The sequence below is a fragment of the Arachis ipaensis genome, chromosome B6 (genome assembly GCF_059453495.1).
Source record: "Arachis ipaensis isolate K30076 ecotype BB chromosome B6, ASM5945349v1, whole genome shotgun sequence".
Classification (NCBI taxonomy): Eukaryota; Viridiplantae; Streptophyta; class Magnoliopsida; order Fabales; family Fabaceae; genus Arachis; species Arachis ipaensis.
The window spans coordinates 141,078,956-141,102,466 of NC_142441.1; the positions used below are offsets into that span (position 1 = coordinate 141,078,956).

General features: G+C 34.0%; 2 protein-coding genes across 3 annotated transcripts; both read right to left on the minus strand.

Annotated features, from left to right (window-relative positions):
- Positions 1–4,936: 4,936 nt before the first annotated feature.
- Positions 4,937–6,565, minus strand: LOC107605275 (peroxidase 31). The gene has a single exon (XM_016307099.3). The coding sequence runs from the start codon at positions 6,256–6,258 to the stop codon at positions 5,281–5,283; it is 978 nt and encodes a 325-aa protein (XP_016162585.1). The 5' UTR covers positions 6,259–6,565; the 3' UTR covers positions 4,937–5,280.
- Positions 6,566–9,007: 2,442 nt separating this feature from the next.
- LOC107605273 (sulfatase and phosphatidylinositolglycan class N domain-containing protein) lies at positions 9,008–21,488 on the minus strand. 2 transcript variants are annotated; one of them, XM_016307096.3, is made up of 18 exons: positions 21,111–21,488; positions 20,238–20,429; positions 19,990–20,145; positions 18,429–18,722; positions 17,384–17,601; positions 17,198–17,272; positions 16,934–17,000; positions 16,334–16,653; positions 15,864–16,097; positions 15,596–15,783; positions 14,810–14,951; positions 14,610–14,718; positions 12,818–12,920; positions 12,520–12,709; positions 11,501–11,599; positions 11,358–11,416; positions 10,626–10,731; positions 9,008–9,740 (listed from the first exon to the last, which is right to left on the minus strand). In XM_016307096.3, exons 1-18 carry the CDS (start codon positions 21,328–21,330, stop codon positions 9,570–9,572), a joined length of 2,943 nt encoding a protein of 980 aa, XP_016162582.1. In that variant the 5' UTR covers positions 21,331–21,488; the 3' UTR covers positions 9,008–9,569. The 2 variants fall into 2 exon arrangements, with proteins under 2 accessions (XP_016162582.1, XP_016162583.1); XM_016307097.3 differs by having other exon boundaries at positions 19,979–20,145.
- Positions 21,489–23,511: the final 2,023 nt, after the last annotated feature.

Sequence of the window (23,511 nt, forward strand, 5' to 3'; positions counted from 1 at the left end):
TTTATTTATATTAATATTGATGTAGTGAATATTGATTTACTTTTAATTTCACTTATTAAATATTTGTGTATTAAATATTTATCGTATGGCTGTCGTCGTGGTAGAAATTCCTATTGTCACAGATGGTGAATTTGCCGTGGAAATGAAATTCAGTTCCAGGGAAGCTGTTATTATGGCGATGAAAAATTATACCATCCAAAGAGGCGTAGACTACCGGATGTATGAGTCAGAGCCATTGACATTTTATGCCAAGTGTACACAATATGGGTCAGGTTGTGATTGGCTGATCAGGGTTAGCATGATTAGCAGAAAGTACTCTTGGGTTATAAGGAGATATAATAGTAGTCACACTTATACCATAGCCACCATTTCTCAGGATCATTCGAAACTGGATTCAAACACAATTGCAGAAGCAATAAAGCCGTTGGTTGAGACTGACCACTTGATAAAGGTGAAATCAGTTATTGCAAAAGTGCAATCGAAGTTCAATTACACCATCAGCTATCCGAAAGCATGGTTGGCTAAGCAAAAGTTAGTAGAAAAAATATTTGGAGGTTGGGAAGCATCGTACGAAGCTTTGCCCATATGATTTGAGGCCATGTGTCATAAGGAGCTATCAGCAGTAATCCATTTTGAGACTATGCCTGCATATCAAGGCGATGACTTGGTAACTGATATTCGGGTATTGCATCGAGTCTCCTAGAGTTATTACCCCTGTATTAGAGCATTCAAATATTGTAAACCAGTTGTCCAGGTGGATGGGACTCACTTGTACGGAAAGTATAAGGGTTGTCTGTTGGTTGTAGTTTCACAGAATAGTAACAACAATATCGTCTCAATTACTTTTGTTATTGTGGAGGGAGAGACTTCTGATGCATGACACTTTTTTCTTAGTAACCTGTGATAGCATGTGGTGACTCGGGATGGTGTGGGACTGATCTCTGGCCGACATGAATCCATCAATGCAGTTGTGGCCCGCAATAACGGAGCTTGGTTGCTTCCTAGAGCTTTTCACATGTTTTGCATCAGGCATATAGAGTCGAATTTTTTGAGAAAGTTCAAGGCACCGTACTTGAAAAAACTTGTCGTCAATATAGGTAACATTGAGTAATTCGAAGTTCATTATTCATAGAGTTACCTTTAAAATAGTGTTTCTTATCTATTTTTTTCTCTTCGATTTTTCTTATTGCGCAAGATATTCGAGGACGATTCGTGAGTAATAATTGCGTTAGCAGCGTTTACGAAAACGGGACGAGATTTATACTAACTGGTTAAACGGAATCCCCGCAAACAGTATGTGTTGGCATTCGATGGTGGTTACCGATGGGTCACATGACTACGAACCTAGTAGAATGCATCAACTCAGTTTTGAAGGGTATACGCAATTTTTCTATCACTGTACTTGTCAAAGCAACATTCTACAGGTTTAACGAGTTGTTCACCCAAAAAAGAGCTGAGGCGGATGCTCGGATTAATGCTAAACATGTTTTTTCTTAGCTTGTGACCTCAAAATTGCATGCAAATCAACTTGCATCAAGAAACATTCAGGTTAATTGCTTCGATAGGTAGAATGCGGTCTTTGAAGTGCGTGAGATGCCAAGTGGAATGGAATATGCCGTCGATCTCCACCGACAACGATGTGACTGTGGTGAGTTTCAGGAGGACTGAATTTCTTGTCGACATGTGTTTGCATGTTGTGCAAATCAACGGCTAGATTGGCAAGTGTATGTTCATGATGTCTATAAGATGGATCAAGTTCAAAGGGTTTACCGAGTTAGATTTAGGCCACTGAAAAATCCTACTACATGACCTACTTACAATGGGCATCGATTCGTACCGAATCCGTTCCTGAGACGAGTTGTCAAAGGTTGTCCAAGAATGACGCGTTTCTTGAATGAGATGGACACACGAATATTACGTGGTCCTAGGCGATGTGGGGCCGAGGGATACAGCTGTAGTAAATGCCGTCAGTAATGCTCAGTAAATTTATATATTTTACATTTTATCTAAGTATTCTAACATTTGCGACTTTATATTAGCTAATTTAGTAACTATCATGTATGCATAAATACAACTAATCTACCAATTAATTAACTATCATTATTAAAAAATTTCCACAATTAACTACACAAAACATATTAATTAAATACCTATTAACAGCTATCATTAATTATTAAAAATACCAAAAAATAAATAATTTTACTAAATCCAATTTACTAAACTCTAGAATAATAATAATTTAACTTCTAAATTTAATTAATAATCTTAGAAATTATTTCCAATGCTTTTTAATTTTTAAAAATTATAATATTATTATACATATTAAATATTTTAGTCATACTGTTTCCTAAAGTGAGCATTGAATTGTTTCTTATATAATTATTTATTTGTGGTTTAATTATTCTGTTGGTCCTATAGTTTTGTAAAATTTTCAATTAGGTCCCTATACCTTTTTCCTTTTAATTGGGTCTCTACACCAATTTTTTTTTCAATTAGGTCCTTCTTAGTAGTAATTGGCTTAATTATATAGGGACCCAACAAAAAAAAATGCAGAGACTCAAAAAAAAGGGAAAAAAAAGTGTAGGGACTCAATTTAAAAAAAAAATTTGTGCAAGAACTCAATTAAAAAAAAATATAGGGATCTAATTAAAAATTTTACGAAATTATAGGAACCAACAAAATAATTAAATCTTTATTTATTTAGTCATAGATAATTTACTGGGTAATAATCCCTATATCACTAATAATAAATACTCACTTACTATTAATAATAACTAATAAATAAATCCAATTCTTATTTAACTAATAATGTTCCACTTTATTAAAACCTCAACTACAATAATATATTTATGTCAATTAAATATCTAACAATAAACAAATAATTATTATCGAAGTAAAAATATATTATATTTTACAAAACCTAATTATTAATCATAATTCTAAAAATTATTACAAAAAATTATACAACAATTAAGTAACTCTAAAGTTAATTAATTATAATTTCTAAAATTATTACAAAAAATTCTAAACATATATTATTTACTAATCTATCACATTAGTCTAATTCAAACATTATCATTGGTTAAAATGTTTACTAACTAAATCTAAACATATATATTTCTAACTATTATTTAAACATATATTCCTAAATTTTTAACAATAATAATAATTCTGTAATATATATATTCTTAAATTCAATTTCTAATAATAATAATAATAATAATAATAATAATTCTGTATATAAAAAAAAAAGAAAGAAAGAAAGGGGGAGGGATCCTTAATTCTAGTCAAATTTCTGACAATGCACATAAAACTTGACCAAAATTAACTCCACTTTCCTAAGCTAACTCTTTTAGGTTGTATTTGGATGCACTTTAAATATAAAGATAAAGGATAATAATATATTTTGTAATATGTTTGGTTTAGAAGATAAGGACAAAATACACATCTGTATATATTTTTTGGTTAAATTTTTGTATCAGTCTCAACTTAAGATATATGGGGATACAGAATTTAAAAACCATTTTAATAATTTTTTTTTAATCCGTAATATATTTTGCAAATACAAAAATTTGTCTTTCATTTATTAAAACCCTAGCTTCACCTTCTCCTTCATTCTGCAACTGCGCAACCAATAAAAAAAAAAAGAAGCTCGTTTAATTTATGTCATTTCTTCTTTCTCTTTCTCTTTCTCTTCTTCTTCTTGAATTAGCTAAAATTTGATCGAAAAAATCAAGAGAATGCAGGGAAGGATTTTCTTTTATTAGAAGATGGAATTTGATCAAAAAAATATTTCAATTTAAAAAAAAAAGTATATAATATTTTTTATTATGTATTAATTAATTATATATATCTTTTCAAACACAAAACAAAGATATTTGACAAGTTTTTATCCACTGTTTTCAAATATAATACAGAAACATAAAAATATTAGAGATGGTGTTTCTATCTCTCAGTCTTTATATTTTCGTCTCTGCATTTTTGTCTTAGGTACATCATCCAAACATAACCAAACATAGCCTTGGGGTATAACGGGTATTAACTCGGGAAAAACTAGACAAATGGAAAAACAAAGACAAATGGAAAAACCTAGACTAGACAACCCATAGCTTTAGTTTGTTGTGGCCATTACCCTTTAAATTATTTACACTATGGAGAAGATAATCGCCGACAAATGTCTATGTATGTGGAATTTTGGAGTTACATCTCCTAGTAGACTCTCTGTAATGCATTTTTCTTACTTTTCTGTTAGGTCACTTAACCAGGTCACAGTTGAAAAGAATCCTAGATAAAACAATGAATTGCATTACATTGCAAATTTAAACTACCAGACTCAGTTCAATCATAAAAATTAAAAAGATGCTGGCCGTGAAGTGTTGTTAAAAAGCCTTAATATTGATTCATGACTCTGCCCCCTGTCCCACGATCACAAAATAATGTGTGTTAGTCCAGCTGGAAAACACTCATCAGTTTTGATCCATTAATCAGAATTCGAAAATCAAAACCCTGTCTCTGTGCTAGCTTGTCTTCGTGCTGGAATGAAGATGCGCCGAACTTCAAATCAAAGCATCTTTCTATATTTACATAAACAAGATGATCGTTCGTCTTAATGATTATAAAAAGTAAATGATAAAAGAAATGTGCATCCATGTGCATGGGCTTCCAAATCAGCTCTTTTCAAGACAACTACCATCGACAAAGGCAATCTAATCAGCACCATGAAAGGCACGTAATTCAAATCAGAGGCATCTTCTGCATTTTAATATTGTCTTGATAAATTCTTCTTCATTTGTTTTTCAAATCCAATTTTTAAACCTAACAATCCTTGGTGTTCCCCAAAACTTCAGCACTTCCATGCATGAATGACAGCTCAGAGCTATCAATAACCCCGAATAAATGAATAAACTAGTAAACTCTTGCACCGAAATCAACATGCTAGAGAAAAAATAAGAGCTTTTATTATCATTATACTTTTTTTTATAACACTTAAATCAGACTCCGTCTATCATGGCAATAACAGAGAAATTTTGCGAAAAGGCCACACAAACCCCCAAACTAACTCTGCACATACTTTAGCTTACAAATTCAAAGAGGTAGAGAAATGGGGTGCTGGGGAAGTAGTATAATAAATTATCATGAACCTTATAAACATTACTATCTTATGTTGTCACAAAACCCAAGAGAGAAAATTAACCTTCTTATGATCCAAAATGAAAGCAACTATTTCCCCCACTAATTGACCGGTCTATGAAGATTGAAAAAGAATAAAATAAAAATGAACTAATTAATCTGGTCACACCTGCGCCTGATCTCACCCTTCCTGCCCGTTTGGATCCCAACAAGGCTGAGCTTCTGCATGGCACTGGCAAAAGCTTTGAAGAACTTGGTCTCATCAGCAGCGAACGTCTCAACAAAAGGCTTCGTTCTTGGGTCCCCGAAGAGGCCACGGTCCGACTTCAGAACCCCTAACCCCTTCGGAAGGTTCTGGAAGTAAACGTTATCGAACTTATTGGGTGTCATTATGTCATTGAACACCGACAGCGTCGGGTTCTTCTGGTAATCGGAGCACGCCTTCTGCAACCCTTGCGCGAAGCGAGGGTTGTACCGAGGGTCGTAGTTCGATAACTTGCTGTAATTATAGAGATCGTTGCTGATTTGGTTACAGTGAGAGAATCCGATGGTGTGAGCTCCGCTGAGAGCCACCATTTCTTCAACGGAGAATCCTCTCTTCGCGAAGATCTCGATGATTTGAGACATCGGCATTGTTGGCTTAGGGAGGTTGCCGTCGACGTCGGAGGATCTGGACACGCGGCCGTCGCGGCGGCCGAGGTAGACGGGGTAGTAAGGGCCGCCGGCCATGGTGACGAGGTCGCGGGTGGCGACTGCGAGGATGTCGGCGCAGGAGACGGTGTTTGGGCAGGCGAGCTCGAGAGCGGTTTTGGCCCGGACGATGGCGTCGAAGCCGTCGCCGGGGAGGGAGAGGTTGATTTCGTTGTCGCGCTCGGCTTTGTTGAAGGAGGTGGATGAAATGAGGACGGAGGCGTCGCAGCCGTTGGGGAGGCAGTCGTGGAGGAAAAGGCGGATGGTGGCGCCGGCGGTGGTGGGACTGGCGATCTGCTTGTTGGTGATGGTATCCTGGATGATCTGACTGAACTTAGGACATGTCTTGGCGTAGTAGTCCAGAGTTAGTCTGGACTCTAATGTGCCCAAAAAGAGGGACACTACAATGAAGAAAAAAGCTGGATTTAGAAGCAACATTGAGTTGATTATAGAAAACTTCAAGTTTGGTTGTGTTAGAGAAAATAAGGAATGTATGAAGATCTAAATAGAGAGAAGAGGATGAGATAGATAGAGTGTCTGTTAGTAAAATGTGTGAGCAGCCAACAGTCGAGTAAAGACTTAAGTGAGAGTTAAAAGCGGATAAATGAAGTGAGGGTTTTTGAGGAGAGTACACGCGCCACCATTGTGAAGCACTAATCACGGGATGCGTGCTTTAAGGCATGTATGGGTGCACCGGAGGTGGGAGTGGGGACCCATTTGTGTGCCATGCCAGGGTGTTTTCGGGAAAGTCATGTTCTTGCAAGTGCAATGGAAGTGCTGGTGAGTAACTGGCATTGTGACGCGTACAGTGTATTAGACACTAGAAATGGAATAAATAACCAAAATGACTAAATTGGGGCTCTCTCTTGTCGAACCAAGCTGGAATTTGTTAGATCTTCTCGTTAACAGTATGTGTGCCGCATTATTTATTTATCATAAGCTTCTTACAATCAAAGAAAGCGTCTTGTTAATTATTATAACAAAATATAATTTTTAAATTTTCTATGAATTGAATTTATTAGAAGATTCAACTAGAGAATTATTATTATTATTATTATTATTATTATTATTATTATATATATATATATATATCTATATATATATATATATATATATATATATATATTAGTAAACTAAATACAACAAGTAACTAACACATTATACAAGTCATTTTCATTACATAATTACATTTAATATATTATTTTTATAATTAAATTATTATACTATTATTTTATAAGTTTAATTTGGATACATTGATAATAAAATATATTTTAAATAAAAAACAGAAATTTTCTTGTAGAGATAAAATTCCAAGTTAAATATACGTATTTGTATTTGTATTTGTATTTGTATTTGACAAAAATATTCTTTATTTTTCATAAAAGTTAATATTGTATAACTAATTAAATATTTATATTTTTATGATTTGTATCTTTTTTTTCTTAAATAAAGGTTTGAAGAAAAAATTCTTTAATTTTCATCAAAAATCTAATATCCTTTATTTTTCACTTACATATTTCTTTTCAAAATGTCATCCTCATCGTTCCTAATTTTCTTGTTACCACTTTCCACGCCTGTAAGTTCACTCATTGAAATTTTATGTGAAAAATAGCTCAAATAAGCAAATGATGGTTTTCTTATTTAAATGAAAAATAAAATTAATTATTTTCAACAACATGCAAATTCGAAAATAGTTGCAAAAATACACAACTGATAGATTTTGGCAATAAGGTGACGGGGGATGGATTTTCGAATCATTTCACAACACATCCATGTGAGATAAGACCTAGAAATTAAATTTGCACGACAAATCCATGCATTTCGCATATCCATAATTCACAACTTAAAAAAGCATTTCACAAGTCACTATTAAGAAAGGAATGAAAATTTGTTCACGATAAAAGCATGCATTTGACACGTTTAGGGGTGCATAGATCCGGCCCGGCCCGAAGGCCCGGCCTGGTTCCGAACACTTTAGGGGCTAATTTGGTGTGATTTTATCGGATTTAGGGCTGGGTAAGGGTCTCAAAAATAGACCCGGTCATTATTTCGGGTCGGGTTCGGGCCATAGCTCGGGTCACCCGAAGTCGGCCCGGTGGCCCGATCATCATACACAATTAATATTTTGTGTTATTAGTGATGGATCATGACTATTCTTATGTGGAATTTAAGTATTGTAAACCTTAATATTTTGTTTTATTAGTCATTATAAGACTATAAGTTAATGTTTTATGTTTAGAATGCATAAGACTTTAGACTAATGCATAATATTGTGTTATTTGTATTGATTTAAATATTTGGTATTATTAGACAATATTAGTATGGATTGTGGTTTTGCTTTAGTATTGATTGTGGTTATGCTTTAATTTTAAAGAAGGGTTGGTTCTTTTTATATTCTTCTAAGTGAATTTTACCATGTTAAATAATGGTTGGAGTCTTGAAAATTTGGATATTTTTATATGCTAGCTTACAAGAATGTATCAACGTAATGTAATGTTAACGGTCTGGTTTTCACCCGGTATAATTGTGGCCCGAAAGTGTATTGGTTTCATCGGGTCTAGGGTCGGATTCGGGTCTAATAAATAGACCCGGTGTATATTTCGAGTCGGGTCTGAGTCACATCAAACCCGGCTTCACCCGGCCCATGTGCACCCCTAGACACGTTCTTAGTAAGAAATGATAGGTAGTGATATAGCGCAAGTGTTTCATGCGAATTGTTAATGCCACACTCCTATAAAGGGAAGGTTATTCATAATTTACCGTGTAAAAATGGCTAAACAATTCGTATATATATTTGTATATCCAAATATTAAAATAGATGCAAATACTTTTAATGGAGTCACATTTACATGTAATCAACTAGTATAGATGAATTTGTGTTCACAAAATAGTCTTAATTATATAGAAAATTATTTTTAGATCAATATTTGAAAAGAATCAAACACATAATATTTTGAGCTTATACAAGATATGTAAAAATATTTGTATCTAACACAATATTTATTAATATATTTTTAAAATTAGACTAAACAATTTTACTTTAATTTTTAAGAAAATGAATATTCTCATTTTCATTCTTACATTTTTGCGCGGTGTAAATCTAGTCATACATTATTACGAAATCATCACTAGATATCAGTGTGTATGAATATTACTTAAACTGGGATTGAGGTCCCAAAAAGTAGAGTAGAACAAAAACGATTGAATATTTCACATTGCTACACTCTTACAAAATAAATGTTCACAGGCCAAACAAATAATATCCTTCCCCTTTCAGTTGTAATTAACAATCCAGACCTGAATTGCGCTCAGCTCTATGAACTCAAATACCAAGGTGCAGGATGTAAATCAGAATCCAAATAATAAAAACAATCGACGAGTTCTTGATTCCATTTCATGGCAAAGCAGAAATTCTTTGATAACTTTTGCATGAGTTTCCCAAAACTGTCCCTCAATCGCAACTTTGAACCATATAGTTAGGAGGGACTCAAACATTGAACCAAAAATAAAAATTGAGACAGATCAGTTAACACACCAAATTCCAGCTCCAGTTGCATTAAGGTCAGTAAGCACCGGGATCACCCGTACAACTCAGGACCTCACATGGAAAACAAAAGCTACCAGAGATCGGCACAAAACCAGGGTGATTATAATTTCAGTCGAAGCCACCAACAAAAATGCATAGTCTGATTGCCATGATGTTATGGTAGAGCTCATTTTTAGTGCCAAATATGTCTCTCAGATGCAAACTAATTTGCCTTCTGTGCACGCGCGGATTTTGCTGCTGTGTTACATTGGATGTCCTTGGTGAAGGTATTTGTGAGAGCAAATAGTAAAAGAACAAAAACAACTTGGGCACTCATGATACCAAAATGACTGATGCTATTACCAATCTCCATCCAACTTCCCGTATTCCGAACCTGTCACCAAACACACTCGGTATATGCCCTCAAATATATATAATATATATGTGGCAAATTTCACTTTAACATCACACTTTAAGGTTAAGAATTGGGGATTTAATCCATAAACAGTACTTTCATTGATCAAAGAACAAGAGTCAATAACGTCCACGATCATTTCACGCTAACAGTAAGCAGCACTTGGATTAAACAAGCATAGTAGAACTTGGACAGATATAACAGATATCCATACCTTTGATGGATAAATAAATATTAGATACCCAGATTATACATGACTCATTTAGCATTATATATTGCAATCTGATTCATTGTCAAATATTTATATATATTTATATTTATTGCTTTAATAGTGGAGTCCAAAATAATTACTCTCGCAGTTTCCTAAATTGTGACAAAATATATTAAAAAATGACCATAAATAGTGAGTTATATGTTCTTCACTAACTTATTAAATGACAACTATAATTAAATGTTCTTTCCTCTAAAAATTTAGATAGAAGTTATATGTTCTTCATTCCCAAGTGATTCATATAGTTAATATTTTTATCTTTATTTATTTATATTTTCTGAACAGTATCCTTTCATATCTTTCAGACCTTATTTTTCAACAAAGCGTATTAAAACACAAATAAAGGTTTCATTTCATATCTCTAAACATTAATAGATAACAAAATAGAACATCAACATAAAATGGGAGAAAATTATAGATATCATTTTCACAGACAAGGAAGAAAGGTCATTTTAACTGTAAACTTGATTGCCTGTATTTATTATCATGATCAGAAGGCACACATATACAAGTATTATGACTCGAATTATGTTATAACAACAATTCTAGAAGACCATTGACACAATGAAATATAAAGAATAAAATGAGCTTACCAGGAAGAAAAAGTGAATGGTCATCACGTCTGAGAATAATATGACAAGAAAATAGCATCCCAACCTTGGAACTTCATTCAATTTGGTTATCGCACTGAATACACATCTGCAGTTTTGTCCATTACAAATAACATAAGATGGACAATAAAACAAAAGGATTCAAAAGCATCAAGATGGCACAAAGTGAAACAATTTGTGACCCATCTGATGAGTAGCAATCAGTTCTTCATTTCATAAGTGGAAAGAAATGGTATCTAATGAAATCGAATATAGTTCCCATCAGGAACGGAAGAAAGGTTTTCAACGGATTGTTTAGAAGCTCATGTGGAAGTAAATGGAATGCTTGGAATCACAATCATTGTAACTTCTGGTTTCCATTCGAATCCATCCTAATTTTTAAGAATCCAAATAGCAGTGCTTCATTATTACAAATCCATTCAATTCCCTTCCTTTTCATCCCTTATTATCAATCAGAACAAGGCCGAAGAGATGATGAATAAATCTACTAACTGATAGAACTCGTTGCCTTGTTATTTTATTTTTTTAGAAACACAGTGGCAAGCAATTTTAAAATTACATCTTTGGAAGTCCATGTAATGATGTATCATTTCATGATATTCATCTTCAGACAGAAAAGGACATTCCCATCATTGACTTTAGGTGATTCTCAAAGAAGAAATACTATTGAACAATAACAAATAGGGTCACCAGGAAATTCGCAAGTACACTTACATCACAAGCATGAAAGGTATAAATAACTTGAAGATAAGTAGCGCTGCCATCAGAAATGGCTGCAACAGGAAGAAAACATTATCATTTAAAAGCTGATTGCAACTATGGAAATTATATATCAAAATAGTACAACTTTCACTTACACTGAATATAGTAATAAACCGATAGACTGATGAAATCTCAAAACTTGCAATACTTGCAAAGTTTCCCGTTCCAAAGAAGGCAATGTTGAATAAAACCATCTGCATTATAAAGTAGTTTTGTTTTCATGTATACTTTGTGGTCTATTTCAAGATGAAATTTGAGAAGGCTATAATAGGGTTAGTTAGCTCTATCACAAGGATAAAAATGGATTTGCTGTTCACCTTAGTGAAGAATGGTTCAAAAATAAGTTTAAGCTTCTTTTTTTTTAAAAGCAAAAAAAAAAAAAAATACTTTCTTAATATAAGTTACTAATATAAACTTGTAATAAATAACAGACCAGAAATATGAAAATACAAAACAGAACTGTCTAAAGTTTTAGTTAAAAACATTGGAGCTTTTTTTTGTAAGAAAAAGTTGAAACAAACACAACTAGTGGTTTGGTTTTGAAAACAGTGGTGACTGGTGAGTGGGTTAATCAAAGGCATCAAAATGAGGTTATAAGGATTGTGTCACTTATTGCAATTTACTAAAGCATTGATATTTCTTTTTCATTTTATTTTTATTTAGTAAAAGGATTTATTCATATTGACCTCTTATTGCTTTACATCATTCCCGTCTTTATCTTCATAATATCCTTCTTTAATCAAAACTAAAATAAATAAATGCTATACTGAACTGTTGTGAAGATACTGGTAAATCTTAAAATAACTTTCCTAGCAATAATATCTGATCAAACAGATATTTTTGTGCATTTTATAAATATATAATGATTTTGATGCATATAAAAAATATACCAAATGACTTTAGATTAATTTGAAATTTTTTGGAAATAACTTATTTGATATGAACTTCTAATCTAATACCAAACTTTCAAAATCATTACAGTAACAAAATGTTGTTTAGTGAAACAGCTGATGAAGCTACACTGATTACCAGGATAACTTGATCTTTTCTAACATATATATTCAAATTAATCAAGTTATGAAGAAAATAAAATAAAGGAGGCAATCAGACTTACAAAAACCAAAGGAATTCTCACATCAGACAGCTGCATAGATCTGTTTTCAAGTCCAAGGATGAGATTGTTCTTAACTTTTTTATTGTTGTCCAATGATGTATTAACAATATTGAAGTTAAGAAGTGTATTTTCAAAGAGTATCCATGCCATAAGTACTAGTGCAAGAGCTGCATAGAATATAGCTTCATATCTGCATACATTTCAAATAAAAAACGAGTGAAATATATATATATATATATATATATAACAAGCTGATTAAAAAACAGGTGACACAAAAAGTCAGTGAATGAGACACTACCCAATGGATAGGAGGAGGAATGGAGGGGCAAAGCCAAGAAATATGGAAGTAAGTCGGGACAAGAGGCTATTTTCTGAGAACAGTGGGAGTATCATGGAAATACCTAAAAAAGAAAGGGCCAAATATCAGTCTATTTGAACATCCAACATAAATTACTTCATTAACAAGTCATTTAGAAGAAAGCAGGAATATAATAAATATAGCTAATAAAATGATAAAGAATGTAAAAATTAATCCTACTGACCAATTCATAATTCCCATAATAAATATCTTCAAATTCCCATTCCAATTCATAATTGATTTATTGAAAGAGGGATGATATAAAGTTCGATTTTTTTTTTTGACAAAAACCTAGACAAATACAAGTACAGGTGTGTAATTGGCAAATGAACAGAATACAAATCCGGAAAAAATGAATATGGGGTATATTAGAAAGAGATAATAGATCAATATAACTATTGTACATGGTGATGAGTTTTACATTCATCTATTATTTATTTATTTTTTTCCCTTTATCAAAAATATGAGGTGGAGGAAAGACACTTCTCATGATAAGCCAACAAGCCAAGGGAGAAACAGCATTCATAGTATTCAAGTAACTTATATCATAAAAGAATAAAAACAAAGACTTTAAATGCACAAATTCTTGTTTATGGCACAATATCAATAGTATGTAAGTATTTATATACAAATGCATATATTCATCATCAAATAATATTGAAATCTGAGGAACAATGATAGTTAATGTTTAATATCAAGACAATAAAAATTATAGTTCATTCCATAAAATAACAGTATTAACATTCCAATTCAAAAATAACATTCAAAAATCATTTAATTACAAGGGTGTATCAAATTTATATAACAGAAATAAAATAAATGTTAAACAGAGTCAAACAATTAGACACTATCACACATTTGACTCAATAGGTAGATATTTAAGAGCCAGATATTTTTAATGATGTTACAATGATTGGATGACTGTCTAAGAACCTTTTACACTAATAGTACATCAAAATCAAATCTATTATATAATATACGAGAGAAGAAAAATTATAATATTAAAAATGGTGGATCAAAATATCTATTTTGAAGGCCAGTACTTAAGGATAGAGTTTGATCCTTATATATATATATATATATATTAAGTGATGAAGTATAAACTTATAGTCAGAAATGTGAAAATAAATATGGATTTAAAACTTTACAAGTAATAGACAATGAATATAAAAAGAAAGGGTTGTAGGTTGAAACACAATGAATTCTCCCAAGTCAATAGGTCAATTTATACTAGATACTGGAGAATACACCAAATAAATTTTACTTTCTACAGAGAAGGGAAAGAAAAACAAAGTCATAAATATTGATATGTTAAAATAATTAAGGCTTGTTTGGTTCCTATTTTCAATTCTTGTGTTTCATATTTCCAGAATTTTTTACTTGGAATAGCAAAATGAGAAACAATCTCTTAGCAAACAAGATAACTCTAAATGTAGAAAAATGCCATGCAAGAAAGAAAAAGGAACTGAAAAAAATGTAGAAATGTAATGACTAACAAGCAAGAACAATTTAATCAATGTTTCAGTTAAAGGAACGAAGAAAATTAAAAAATAAAAAGTTACCATCCATAGCACATGTAGAGAACCAAACAGAACATAATATTGACATGCAAGGCGCAGAGTAATTTAAGTCGGAAACCAAAAATGAAAATACACAACAAAGATGACACGAGCTTAAAAAAATGAATATGATTAGTAGGATATCATGAAAGGAAGATGAATGAAAGCTATACCGGCAACTGACCAATTTATCAACTGGTGCACTGCAAGCAACTCCCGTTTTTCAGTTCTGTGAGTTGTTGATAAATACACCATGACTGAAGATAACGCGACCAACAGAGCCTAGTGATGGACAAGAAATGATTATCAATGAACAGCTATAAACATATAATTATACCTACAAAACCAGTACCAGAGAAATAGTGATATGCACCTGTAAATAAAATAGAGAAGAAAATTTGTGACTTTTCAACTCATAATTGCATATACTTAGCCAATACTTATTCCCACCAGCATGTAGATCAAGCCACCTTGCACCTATTCCTATAATGATTATGATGGCCCCACTAACAACTCTGCAAATAAAATATTCGACACATTCAACAGAGTTAATAGGATTTTGCTGTGTTGGAAATGATGCAAGGAAAGAAAATAAGCAAATAGAAAAGCATTTGCCTAAAGAAAAAAAAAAGGTACAAAAAGATATCAGAAGTGATAAATGCAAGAAGTGAAAAGTGAAAGTAAAATAATCAGATTAGGAAAATATCTCAGAGGCATCATGGTCAAAGTAAAAAAAAAAAAAGAAAAAGAAAAGAGCAGAAAGTAACATTTTCAAACATGAGTTCAATGACAAAGACATGAAAAAGACAAAAGAGAGAACGAAAGGGATGAACCTATTCTTTTTTCTAAAAAAAAAAAGTGTAAAAAACGTTATTGTGTTTTTGGCCGTTAATTTATTTTAAATGAATTTAATGTCCCAAATCTTCCAATTGACACTGTCAATTTTTTGAGACAGGATCTGCTTCCATGAGTATGTGACATGAACAATGAAAATGGAATGGGAAAAGTTAAGTATCACTCTCAAAGTCAATAGTTTTGAAGGCTATATAGTTTGTGACTCGGATTCAGTGGGTTCTTTATGCCTACCATTTTCATGCATTAACATTTGACATTTGTTTACATTATTATGAAAAGGATATATTAGGTGGAAGTGGCTTACACTAATTGATTATTGTCAGGAATTTCTGCTGGCATCAATGTGAAGATAGAGAGAAACCAACATGCAATGCAAACAAATATCGGTATACCAGATCTCCACGGAACTATCTTAAAGAGATAGATAGAAGCTGTAACACCGGTAATTAAAAAACACCAGGTATAAAGCTTCCTCTCAGTGAAGCTATTAACCTGCCAAGTTATGTAAATAATTCTTATCAGATGAATTAGAACCATCAATGGTCAGATAACATTATGGCAAATATACATACCAGGAACTCGAGAATAAAAATTGAGACAGCAGTTGTGGCAAGAAGCTTAACGATAATATAATTCCTTCTTCCAGATAACAGCTTCCATAATGCTTTAATAAACTGGTATTCACTAAATATTTGGACCCATAGAAATGACGTCATTATCATGTATGCATGGTAAAGAGGCGGAGAGTGCTCAAGTAATAACAGCAAACAAAGGATTGCTATCACTATAGATCCAAATAGATATATCTGCAACAGAAAAAAAAAAAAAAAAAGATATTCAATTTATTTAATTGATGGCATTAAAGAAAAATGAAATTATCTATGAATAAGAATTTTAGTAATGTGTGATTCATAAGCATTATGTTACCATGTATGTTTTCATAATATCTCTATTTAGCTCAACTTAATGTCACATGAAACTAACCATAATTTATGACAACCAAAAGTGACTTTAGGAAATGCTAAGCTTACACAAACATTACTTTTCCGCAATTATTTTTCTGACCACCTTGCTCCGTTCCAATAGTTCCTGGCAGTGAAGTGTAAGACTGCAGCACATGTAGAACAAGATAGATCATCCAACCAACATACCCGAGGGTGATTACAGACATGAGCATCAACCAGTCGTAAGTTTGGAAATAGTGAAGTCCTTGTAATGCCAAACTTCTGAGGTTTTGAGATAGGTCCATTGCAGCATCATAATCTCTAGCCAATATCCGATCCTCAATTTCATCCAATATTGAGGAATATTGAGACAGTGGTTTGAATGGTTTAAAATATAGAGAATTTGACTGCTTGATATCTGAAGTTGTCAACGAAACCATCATCAATAACAATTCTTCCATTCAACATGAGAAGGAAGGATCATTTTTTATTACAAAATGAATGAACCAAGAATTCTATTGTTTTGTTCCCCTTGCTTTTACTGATAAAACATTTTACTCCTGATTTGCCTCTCAATCTTTACTAAACCAGTCCAAAGGCTAGATAATCATTTAAGTGACACTAACTTGACTCAAAGGATGCAATTCAATGAAAAATAGTTCATGTTATCCACAATAAATCAAAGAAACAAACACTACCTGATTTGCGAAGAAATTGGTTCAGAATTTCCTTTGTATTGGCTAGAACAGCTTCAACTTCATCAGCCTAGAAAACAAAATAAATAAATAAATATTATCTTAGTTGTATCATTGACCTACTTATTATCTTCTATGTATAGAAACATCAGCTTTTCTACTCTTTCACCACAAGCATGACAATGCAAATCCTTAATTTAAGTAACATAATATTCCAATGGAAACAGTAAACAAAAGCACAATAGCTTAAGGAATTACGGAAGCTACCTTGGTCATGTCGATATAATCTATGGGTAGACTTCCAACTGAGTTAACAGGACAAGGAAGACCAAGTAGTGTAGACTGTTATAAAAAATAAAATTGAATAAATACATCAGATACATGCAATCAAAGAATTGTTGGAGAAATATATCAAGCTCCAAACAAAGATCAGAGAAACAAAAAGAATAAAACCATCAGTGGTGCAATATCAGCTTGGTTGACATCCACCCTTTCAATCCCTTGCAAGCCCCATTCAGTTGGTGTTGGCGCGTCATGGACATGGTCATCAACAAATCGAAAACCACAATCAGAATGGTTGCTGCTAGAAATTGGTCTCGGATATTTAACACCAGCACCCCATACAACAAGGGGAGTATCCGTGTTTGTAGGATGCCCATCTCCATGGCTTCCTATGAATAAGAGTAAAATAAAGCAAATATATAAAGAACGAAAGATTTTATAAAGCAATATTTATTTCAAAGTAGCAACCAAAAATGCAATACAGGCAAAAGAACAACTTAAATAATCGAAAATTAAAAGAATTCTTTCATTTACAAGTCAATGACTAACTCTAGCCATAGTGCCACAATGATTGCCTTTTACACATGATATATTGCTAAGAGAGAATGGAAAGAGGGAATCAATAATAAACTAATTGCAGGGAAAAGAGGGAATCAATAATTTTGTGTTATTGGGTTCTTATCAATTGGTAACAGAGCTTTCCACACTACAATGGGGTGACATGGCTGGAATGCCATCACTGCAATGTTTTTCCAGACTAGTCAAAGAGTAGTGCACAACCATCTTATGTGCACCAAGACTGCAGAGTGTCGTGGAATGTTGGGATCCATCACAAGCTATGGACTTGACTCCAACATTGAAAGAATGAGATTCTCATGGGGTATATTGAGGAAAAGATGATTGGATCTAAGTTAAGATGATTTGGGCATTTGGCTAATGCAACCTAGATCAAGACTAAGCTTTCTCATCATTTGCTGCCTTGGTTTCCATATAAAATTGTGGATGTATGCCAACAAATACGTAAGAACAGTTGCTGTCTTTCAATGATTACAATGGAATTAAGGCACTTCAAATGCTATTAACAGGAATGTAAACTGGCATCATTTTGTGAAATTCTTGGTCCAGCATGTTTCAACAACGAGAATGGGATTAATATATATTTATGATATGAAGAAAAGAATATCCATACAGAGATATGATAGAAAAATATTGCCACCTTTGTCACTCATTCCATGATCTGCTGTAAAAATGTATGTTGTACGATTATCCTTGAAATAATCTTGGAGAAGAGAATAAACATTTTCAGCTACATGGTCAACAACCTTAACATTGTTGAGATAGATGGAGGAGAAGGGCCTATGAGCATGCCCATTAGAGTCACACCCAAGCAGGTGAAGGAATATAACAAGATTATCCTGCTGCAAAAGTCCCTTTAGCTTTGAGTCTTCATGGGACCTGTTAAGAAGGCTTCGAAATTGATCAAGAGACCACATGTCCAGGAATGATGCATCTGTGTTAAGAATTCAAGAGTACCAAATTGTTAAATGTATCAATTTAAGGATTCAGTAAGCTAATTTATATAATAGTTAATACTACTTTTCCACCTAGCAAACTATCATGTAAGATTTTTAAATTTCTAATTAGCAAGTACAAGAAAATCTTCAAGAGAACACCTTGACCAACTGATTGCACATTTTTCAAGTCAGTCAGTCTTAATAAGCCCCCATATTTCAAAATAGGTAGGAACAATTTCTAAATAGTTGTACTATAAGAACTAAACAAAGCCACATTTGCATCCAACAATAAACCCCCCAAAAATTTCATAGGAGCAGACATTTTCAGCAGACATACACAAATAGCCTAATTAGATGGACATAAACAAGAATACTCAACAGAAATACATGAAAAGCAAATCAGATGCATATGTCCCATCATTTGCAATTCAAATTAACACAGGAATAAAACTGAGACATTTAGATGAAAACCAAGTTTCTTGATGTACACATGTTTATGAAATGTCTCGTCAACAAAAGTAGGTTGGAAGGCCAGCATCTCTAACAAATTATTGTCCATATTACACACTAGCTTGCCTCACATCTTCATAATACAAATTCATGTGAAAAAGCAGGAGCCACAGTTTGAGATGTGGAGAAAATCATAAGCTCTCAATATTTTCAAAGCCTTCTTTTTATATTAGAATCACACTCAATCCAGTGAACAAATGGGACCGGGCATCTTTAGAGCACTTGCCATTAACTACACTAGATAGCCTACAATCAAATTGTTTACAAAATATAGCAGGGACTATATGCTTATGCCATTTTATCGGGAGAAATAGTTAAAAAAGTTACAGTCAAATAATTTTCGGGTTCAAATTCAATGTTCTGAATTTTAAAAAGCTACTATACTTAGGCCAGGAAAAAGTCAAAAGCTAGTATCAATGGAGAAAAAGATAATTAGTATAGCAAATAGGCTTTTTGCAATAGTAATTCTCATCAGAAAATTATAACATTCAAAAGAACCTCTTCTATGACAATGATTTCATAAACTAGTATCAATGCAGTAAAAATATACAAAAGCCTATTTGAAATAGTTAGAATTGCCTACAGGAATCAGACGATTCAACTATGCATTATTCAGACTATGTACTAATATAAACAAAGAGGAAGTGTCACCAATTTTGAACTTTAAGAAATACAGTCATCTATGAAACATAATTATTCATATAGACGCCTTTGATAATTGTAAAAGTCCATAGTGAAAAACCGTTTTCAAACCCGTAGCAAAGTCTTCATATTCATGTGGATAGGTACCCCAGGTGCTATGCTGCAAACCACCACAGAAAATTGGAACTATATCAGGACTCCCATAAGAAAACGTATGCCGACTTTTGTTAAACACGGAATCAAACTCAACAGGATTCGCCTTCCACCCTGCAGCAAACAATATCAACCTTTTAGCACATACACAGCCCATAGAGCTACCGAGCCAGCCATCACAAATCGGAAGGACTAATAATAACCACCTTTTGTAACTGCACTGGGATCTTCATAGAATCCAGCAATTATGGCAACATGCCCAGGCCGCGACTCTGTTGGGGGCCGAGCATGAGACACCCCCCAACGACCTTGTGTTTTTATTATATTTCTTAAGAATGGAGCTCTGAAATTCCCTTCTGCATCCGGCTCAAAGAATTTGTCAGCACGCAAACCATCAGCTGCAATAAATTTTTTAGTGTCACCCAATAAGTAAATCCAATATTCCCGTAACATGCTAATAAATAGTTAAAATAGAACCCAACTCTATAGATAAACATGAGTTATGACACAACTCCATAGCACCACCACCTAACCTAAAAAATCTTAGTTATTATTGTTATAGCATCCACAACGGTTTTAAATTTTGGTTATACTGCAAATGCAATTGACAAAATTTGTTAGCACGCAAACCATCAGCTGCAATGAAATTTTTAGCATCTACAAATAAATAAATCAAATATTCTCATAATACGCCAATACAACTTAAAATAGAACCCAACTTCGTATAGCCTGCATTCAGATTTCGTCTCCCAGACAGAAAAACAAAGACAGTAGATGCTAAAACTCTTTTGGTTGTAGAAATAGAGACATAGACACAGTTTTCTTTTTCTGTTCAGCAAATTCATGCATGTTCTATACTTACTAAAAGTGGGTCAGAAAATATCCCTCTGTAATTTTGTCTCGTGGAGACAGAATAAAAACTCAGCATATAGAAACAAAATTTATTCACAACACTATAGCATCCTTTGATCAATATAAATGGCACTAGCAAGTAGAAAAAAGTGCAGCTTCTGGGAAAATAACCGAAACATTGAGCGAGACAAAAGAACAAACAGGTGGAGTGCGTGGTTTGGACGTACCAACGAGAAGGACTAGGCGTTTGGCCGGGGCGGCGAAGCGAGGGGTAACAGGATCCATGCCGTGAACAATGGGAGACTTGAAATAAATGTCGAAGATGCTGAGCATGTAAACGGCATGGAGGATGATGCCAAGCACCACAAGCCATCTCTCTCTTCCCTTCAGCCACTTCCTTTGCTTGCTTGCCCCCGCTTTCGTTCCTAAGATCCCATCGCTATGCATTCTTCTTCCCTTAACTAGTGACTACTGATTAGTGAGTAATGAATCTCGAGTGAGACTACCTACCAACTACAAACCAGTGTACCTGGGAAATACTAGAGTAGAAGCAAAGACAAAATCTGAATGTCTAGATCGAATGTTACTCGAGTTCAAACTGGGATGATGGGGAATTACCGAATTCACACTCTTATAAAAACCGATCCGGACCGGACGGTTAGATAAAAAACCGGGATGTTATTCATGTTCAAACTGGGATGTCGCTAGGGGTGGCAACACTACCCGAACCCGCGGGTACCCACCCCGCCCCCGCACCGGGGCGGGTTTTAACGGGGCGGGTTTAGGTTAAACCCGCCCCTACCCGCCTCGGCATATATAATATATATATATAAATATATATATTTTTAATATATAATATATGTAACATATATAAAATAATTAGTAAAATGATTAATAATATTATATCATATATAAATTTTTACTTTAATTTATGTTATGTATGTAAATGGTGGTTATATAATTTTTAAAATTTTATTTTATTTGTTGGATTTAATAATTATAGGGGCGGGTAGGGGCGGGGCGGGTTAGGGTTTAACATTTTACTACCCGTGGGTAGGGCGGGGCGGGTTTTATGTGGGTTTTTTGTCAGGCGGGGCGGGTTTTATGCGGGTAGAGCAAAAACCCGCCCCTACCCGCCCCGTTGCCACCCCTAGATGTCGCCATGACGGGGAGTTACCGAATTAACACTTATGAAAACCGATCCGGACGGACGGTTAGATAAAAAACTGGGATCCGAAGAACCAAAGGATGGCTGGTTTTTAAATTTTTTTTCGTAAAGGAAAAAACCAAAGGGAAAAAATGTGAAGAAATCAAAATCAATTAATATTTGTTTACAACTTGAAAATGATTATGCAAGTTGATAATTATAGATATCTGTTACGGTAGGTAATTGGAGATTAGTGGACTGGTCTCGTTGGGTTGGCCCAATCGTCTGAAGGAGGAAGCCTTCGACTAGGTTAACGTCTGGGGGCCTCCGTCCGACTTGTGTGGATGAAGGAATGGGGGTGGTACCTGCAAAGACACTCCGATGCTTAAGTCAGCAAGGGTCTAAGCAAGTTTAGAGAGTATTGGAACTTAGAGATACTTGAGGAATGTCAGTGTATTTATAGTGGTGAACCAATAACCACCATTGAAGTAGTTCCACCTTTTAAGGAGGATAACCATCCCTTTATCTTAGGGAAGTTGAGATATGGCTCCTGGAAGTGGATTGAGAGATTTTAGAGGCAGTTATTTATTTGAATACGGATTATCTGCCAGCTAATCTTCACTCCCGACTTCCTTAGAGCAAGTCGTCGTTAGATCCGACTTCTTGAGAGTAGGTCGGTGTCGAGTGAGGGACAATCTTTGGATTGGGACTTTTATTTAAACCTGGGCCTTAGTGTTGGGTCAGGATATCAACAGTGCCCCTACTCGAGTTCAATCTCTTCTTCTTAAGAGTTGGATTCGTTGAACTCGGGTTTGTAGCCGACGTGAAATGGGAACCGACGTGGTTTTTTAACCTGCGTGATTCAAAATATTTCCAACAGTTGCGTCTAATCAAACGTTGCGTCCGTTAGGGTTTTTCGCATTTACACGTGGGGTGGCAGTTACATTGGTAACGGTGCGTTTCTTTAATGATTGCGTCAATTTTACCACTATGCCCCTAGCGTGTTTATAAATGCTTTTCCCTCTCTTTCTTTGTTTTTTTTCTGAAAAAACTTTTTCGCCTGCACACTCTGTTCTGAAAGAAAGCTTCCTCCTTCTTGGAGTGCATTGCTGCCGCTGCTTCTTGGAGTGCATTGACAAAGGTTAGCTTTTTCTTTCTCCTTTTTATTTAAATACTTTACTTGCATATTTAGAGGAGTTTTTTGCGCATCCGAAGCTAGTCTATTGATAGGTCTAGTGTCTCCGCTTTGGGCCTTTTAGAGACCCTGTTTTTTTATCTTTTTCATTTTTCTTTGTAGGTCTCGTCGTTCTTTCTCCTATTTTTTTTTATTGGAGAAAGATGACTTCTTCCGTTTCTGAGTGGGTAGATGTTACTGTTCTTGGGGAGGAACCTCTAGTAGACACATATTATATTACCGACCTCCGCACCCACCATAGAATCTATGGCTCTGAGGATGATGAGCCTAAATATGAGTTGATTGC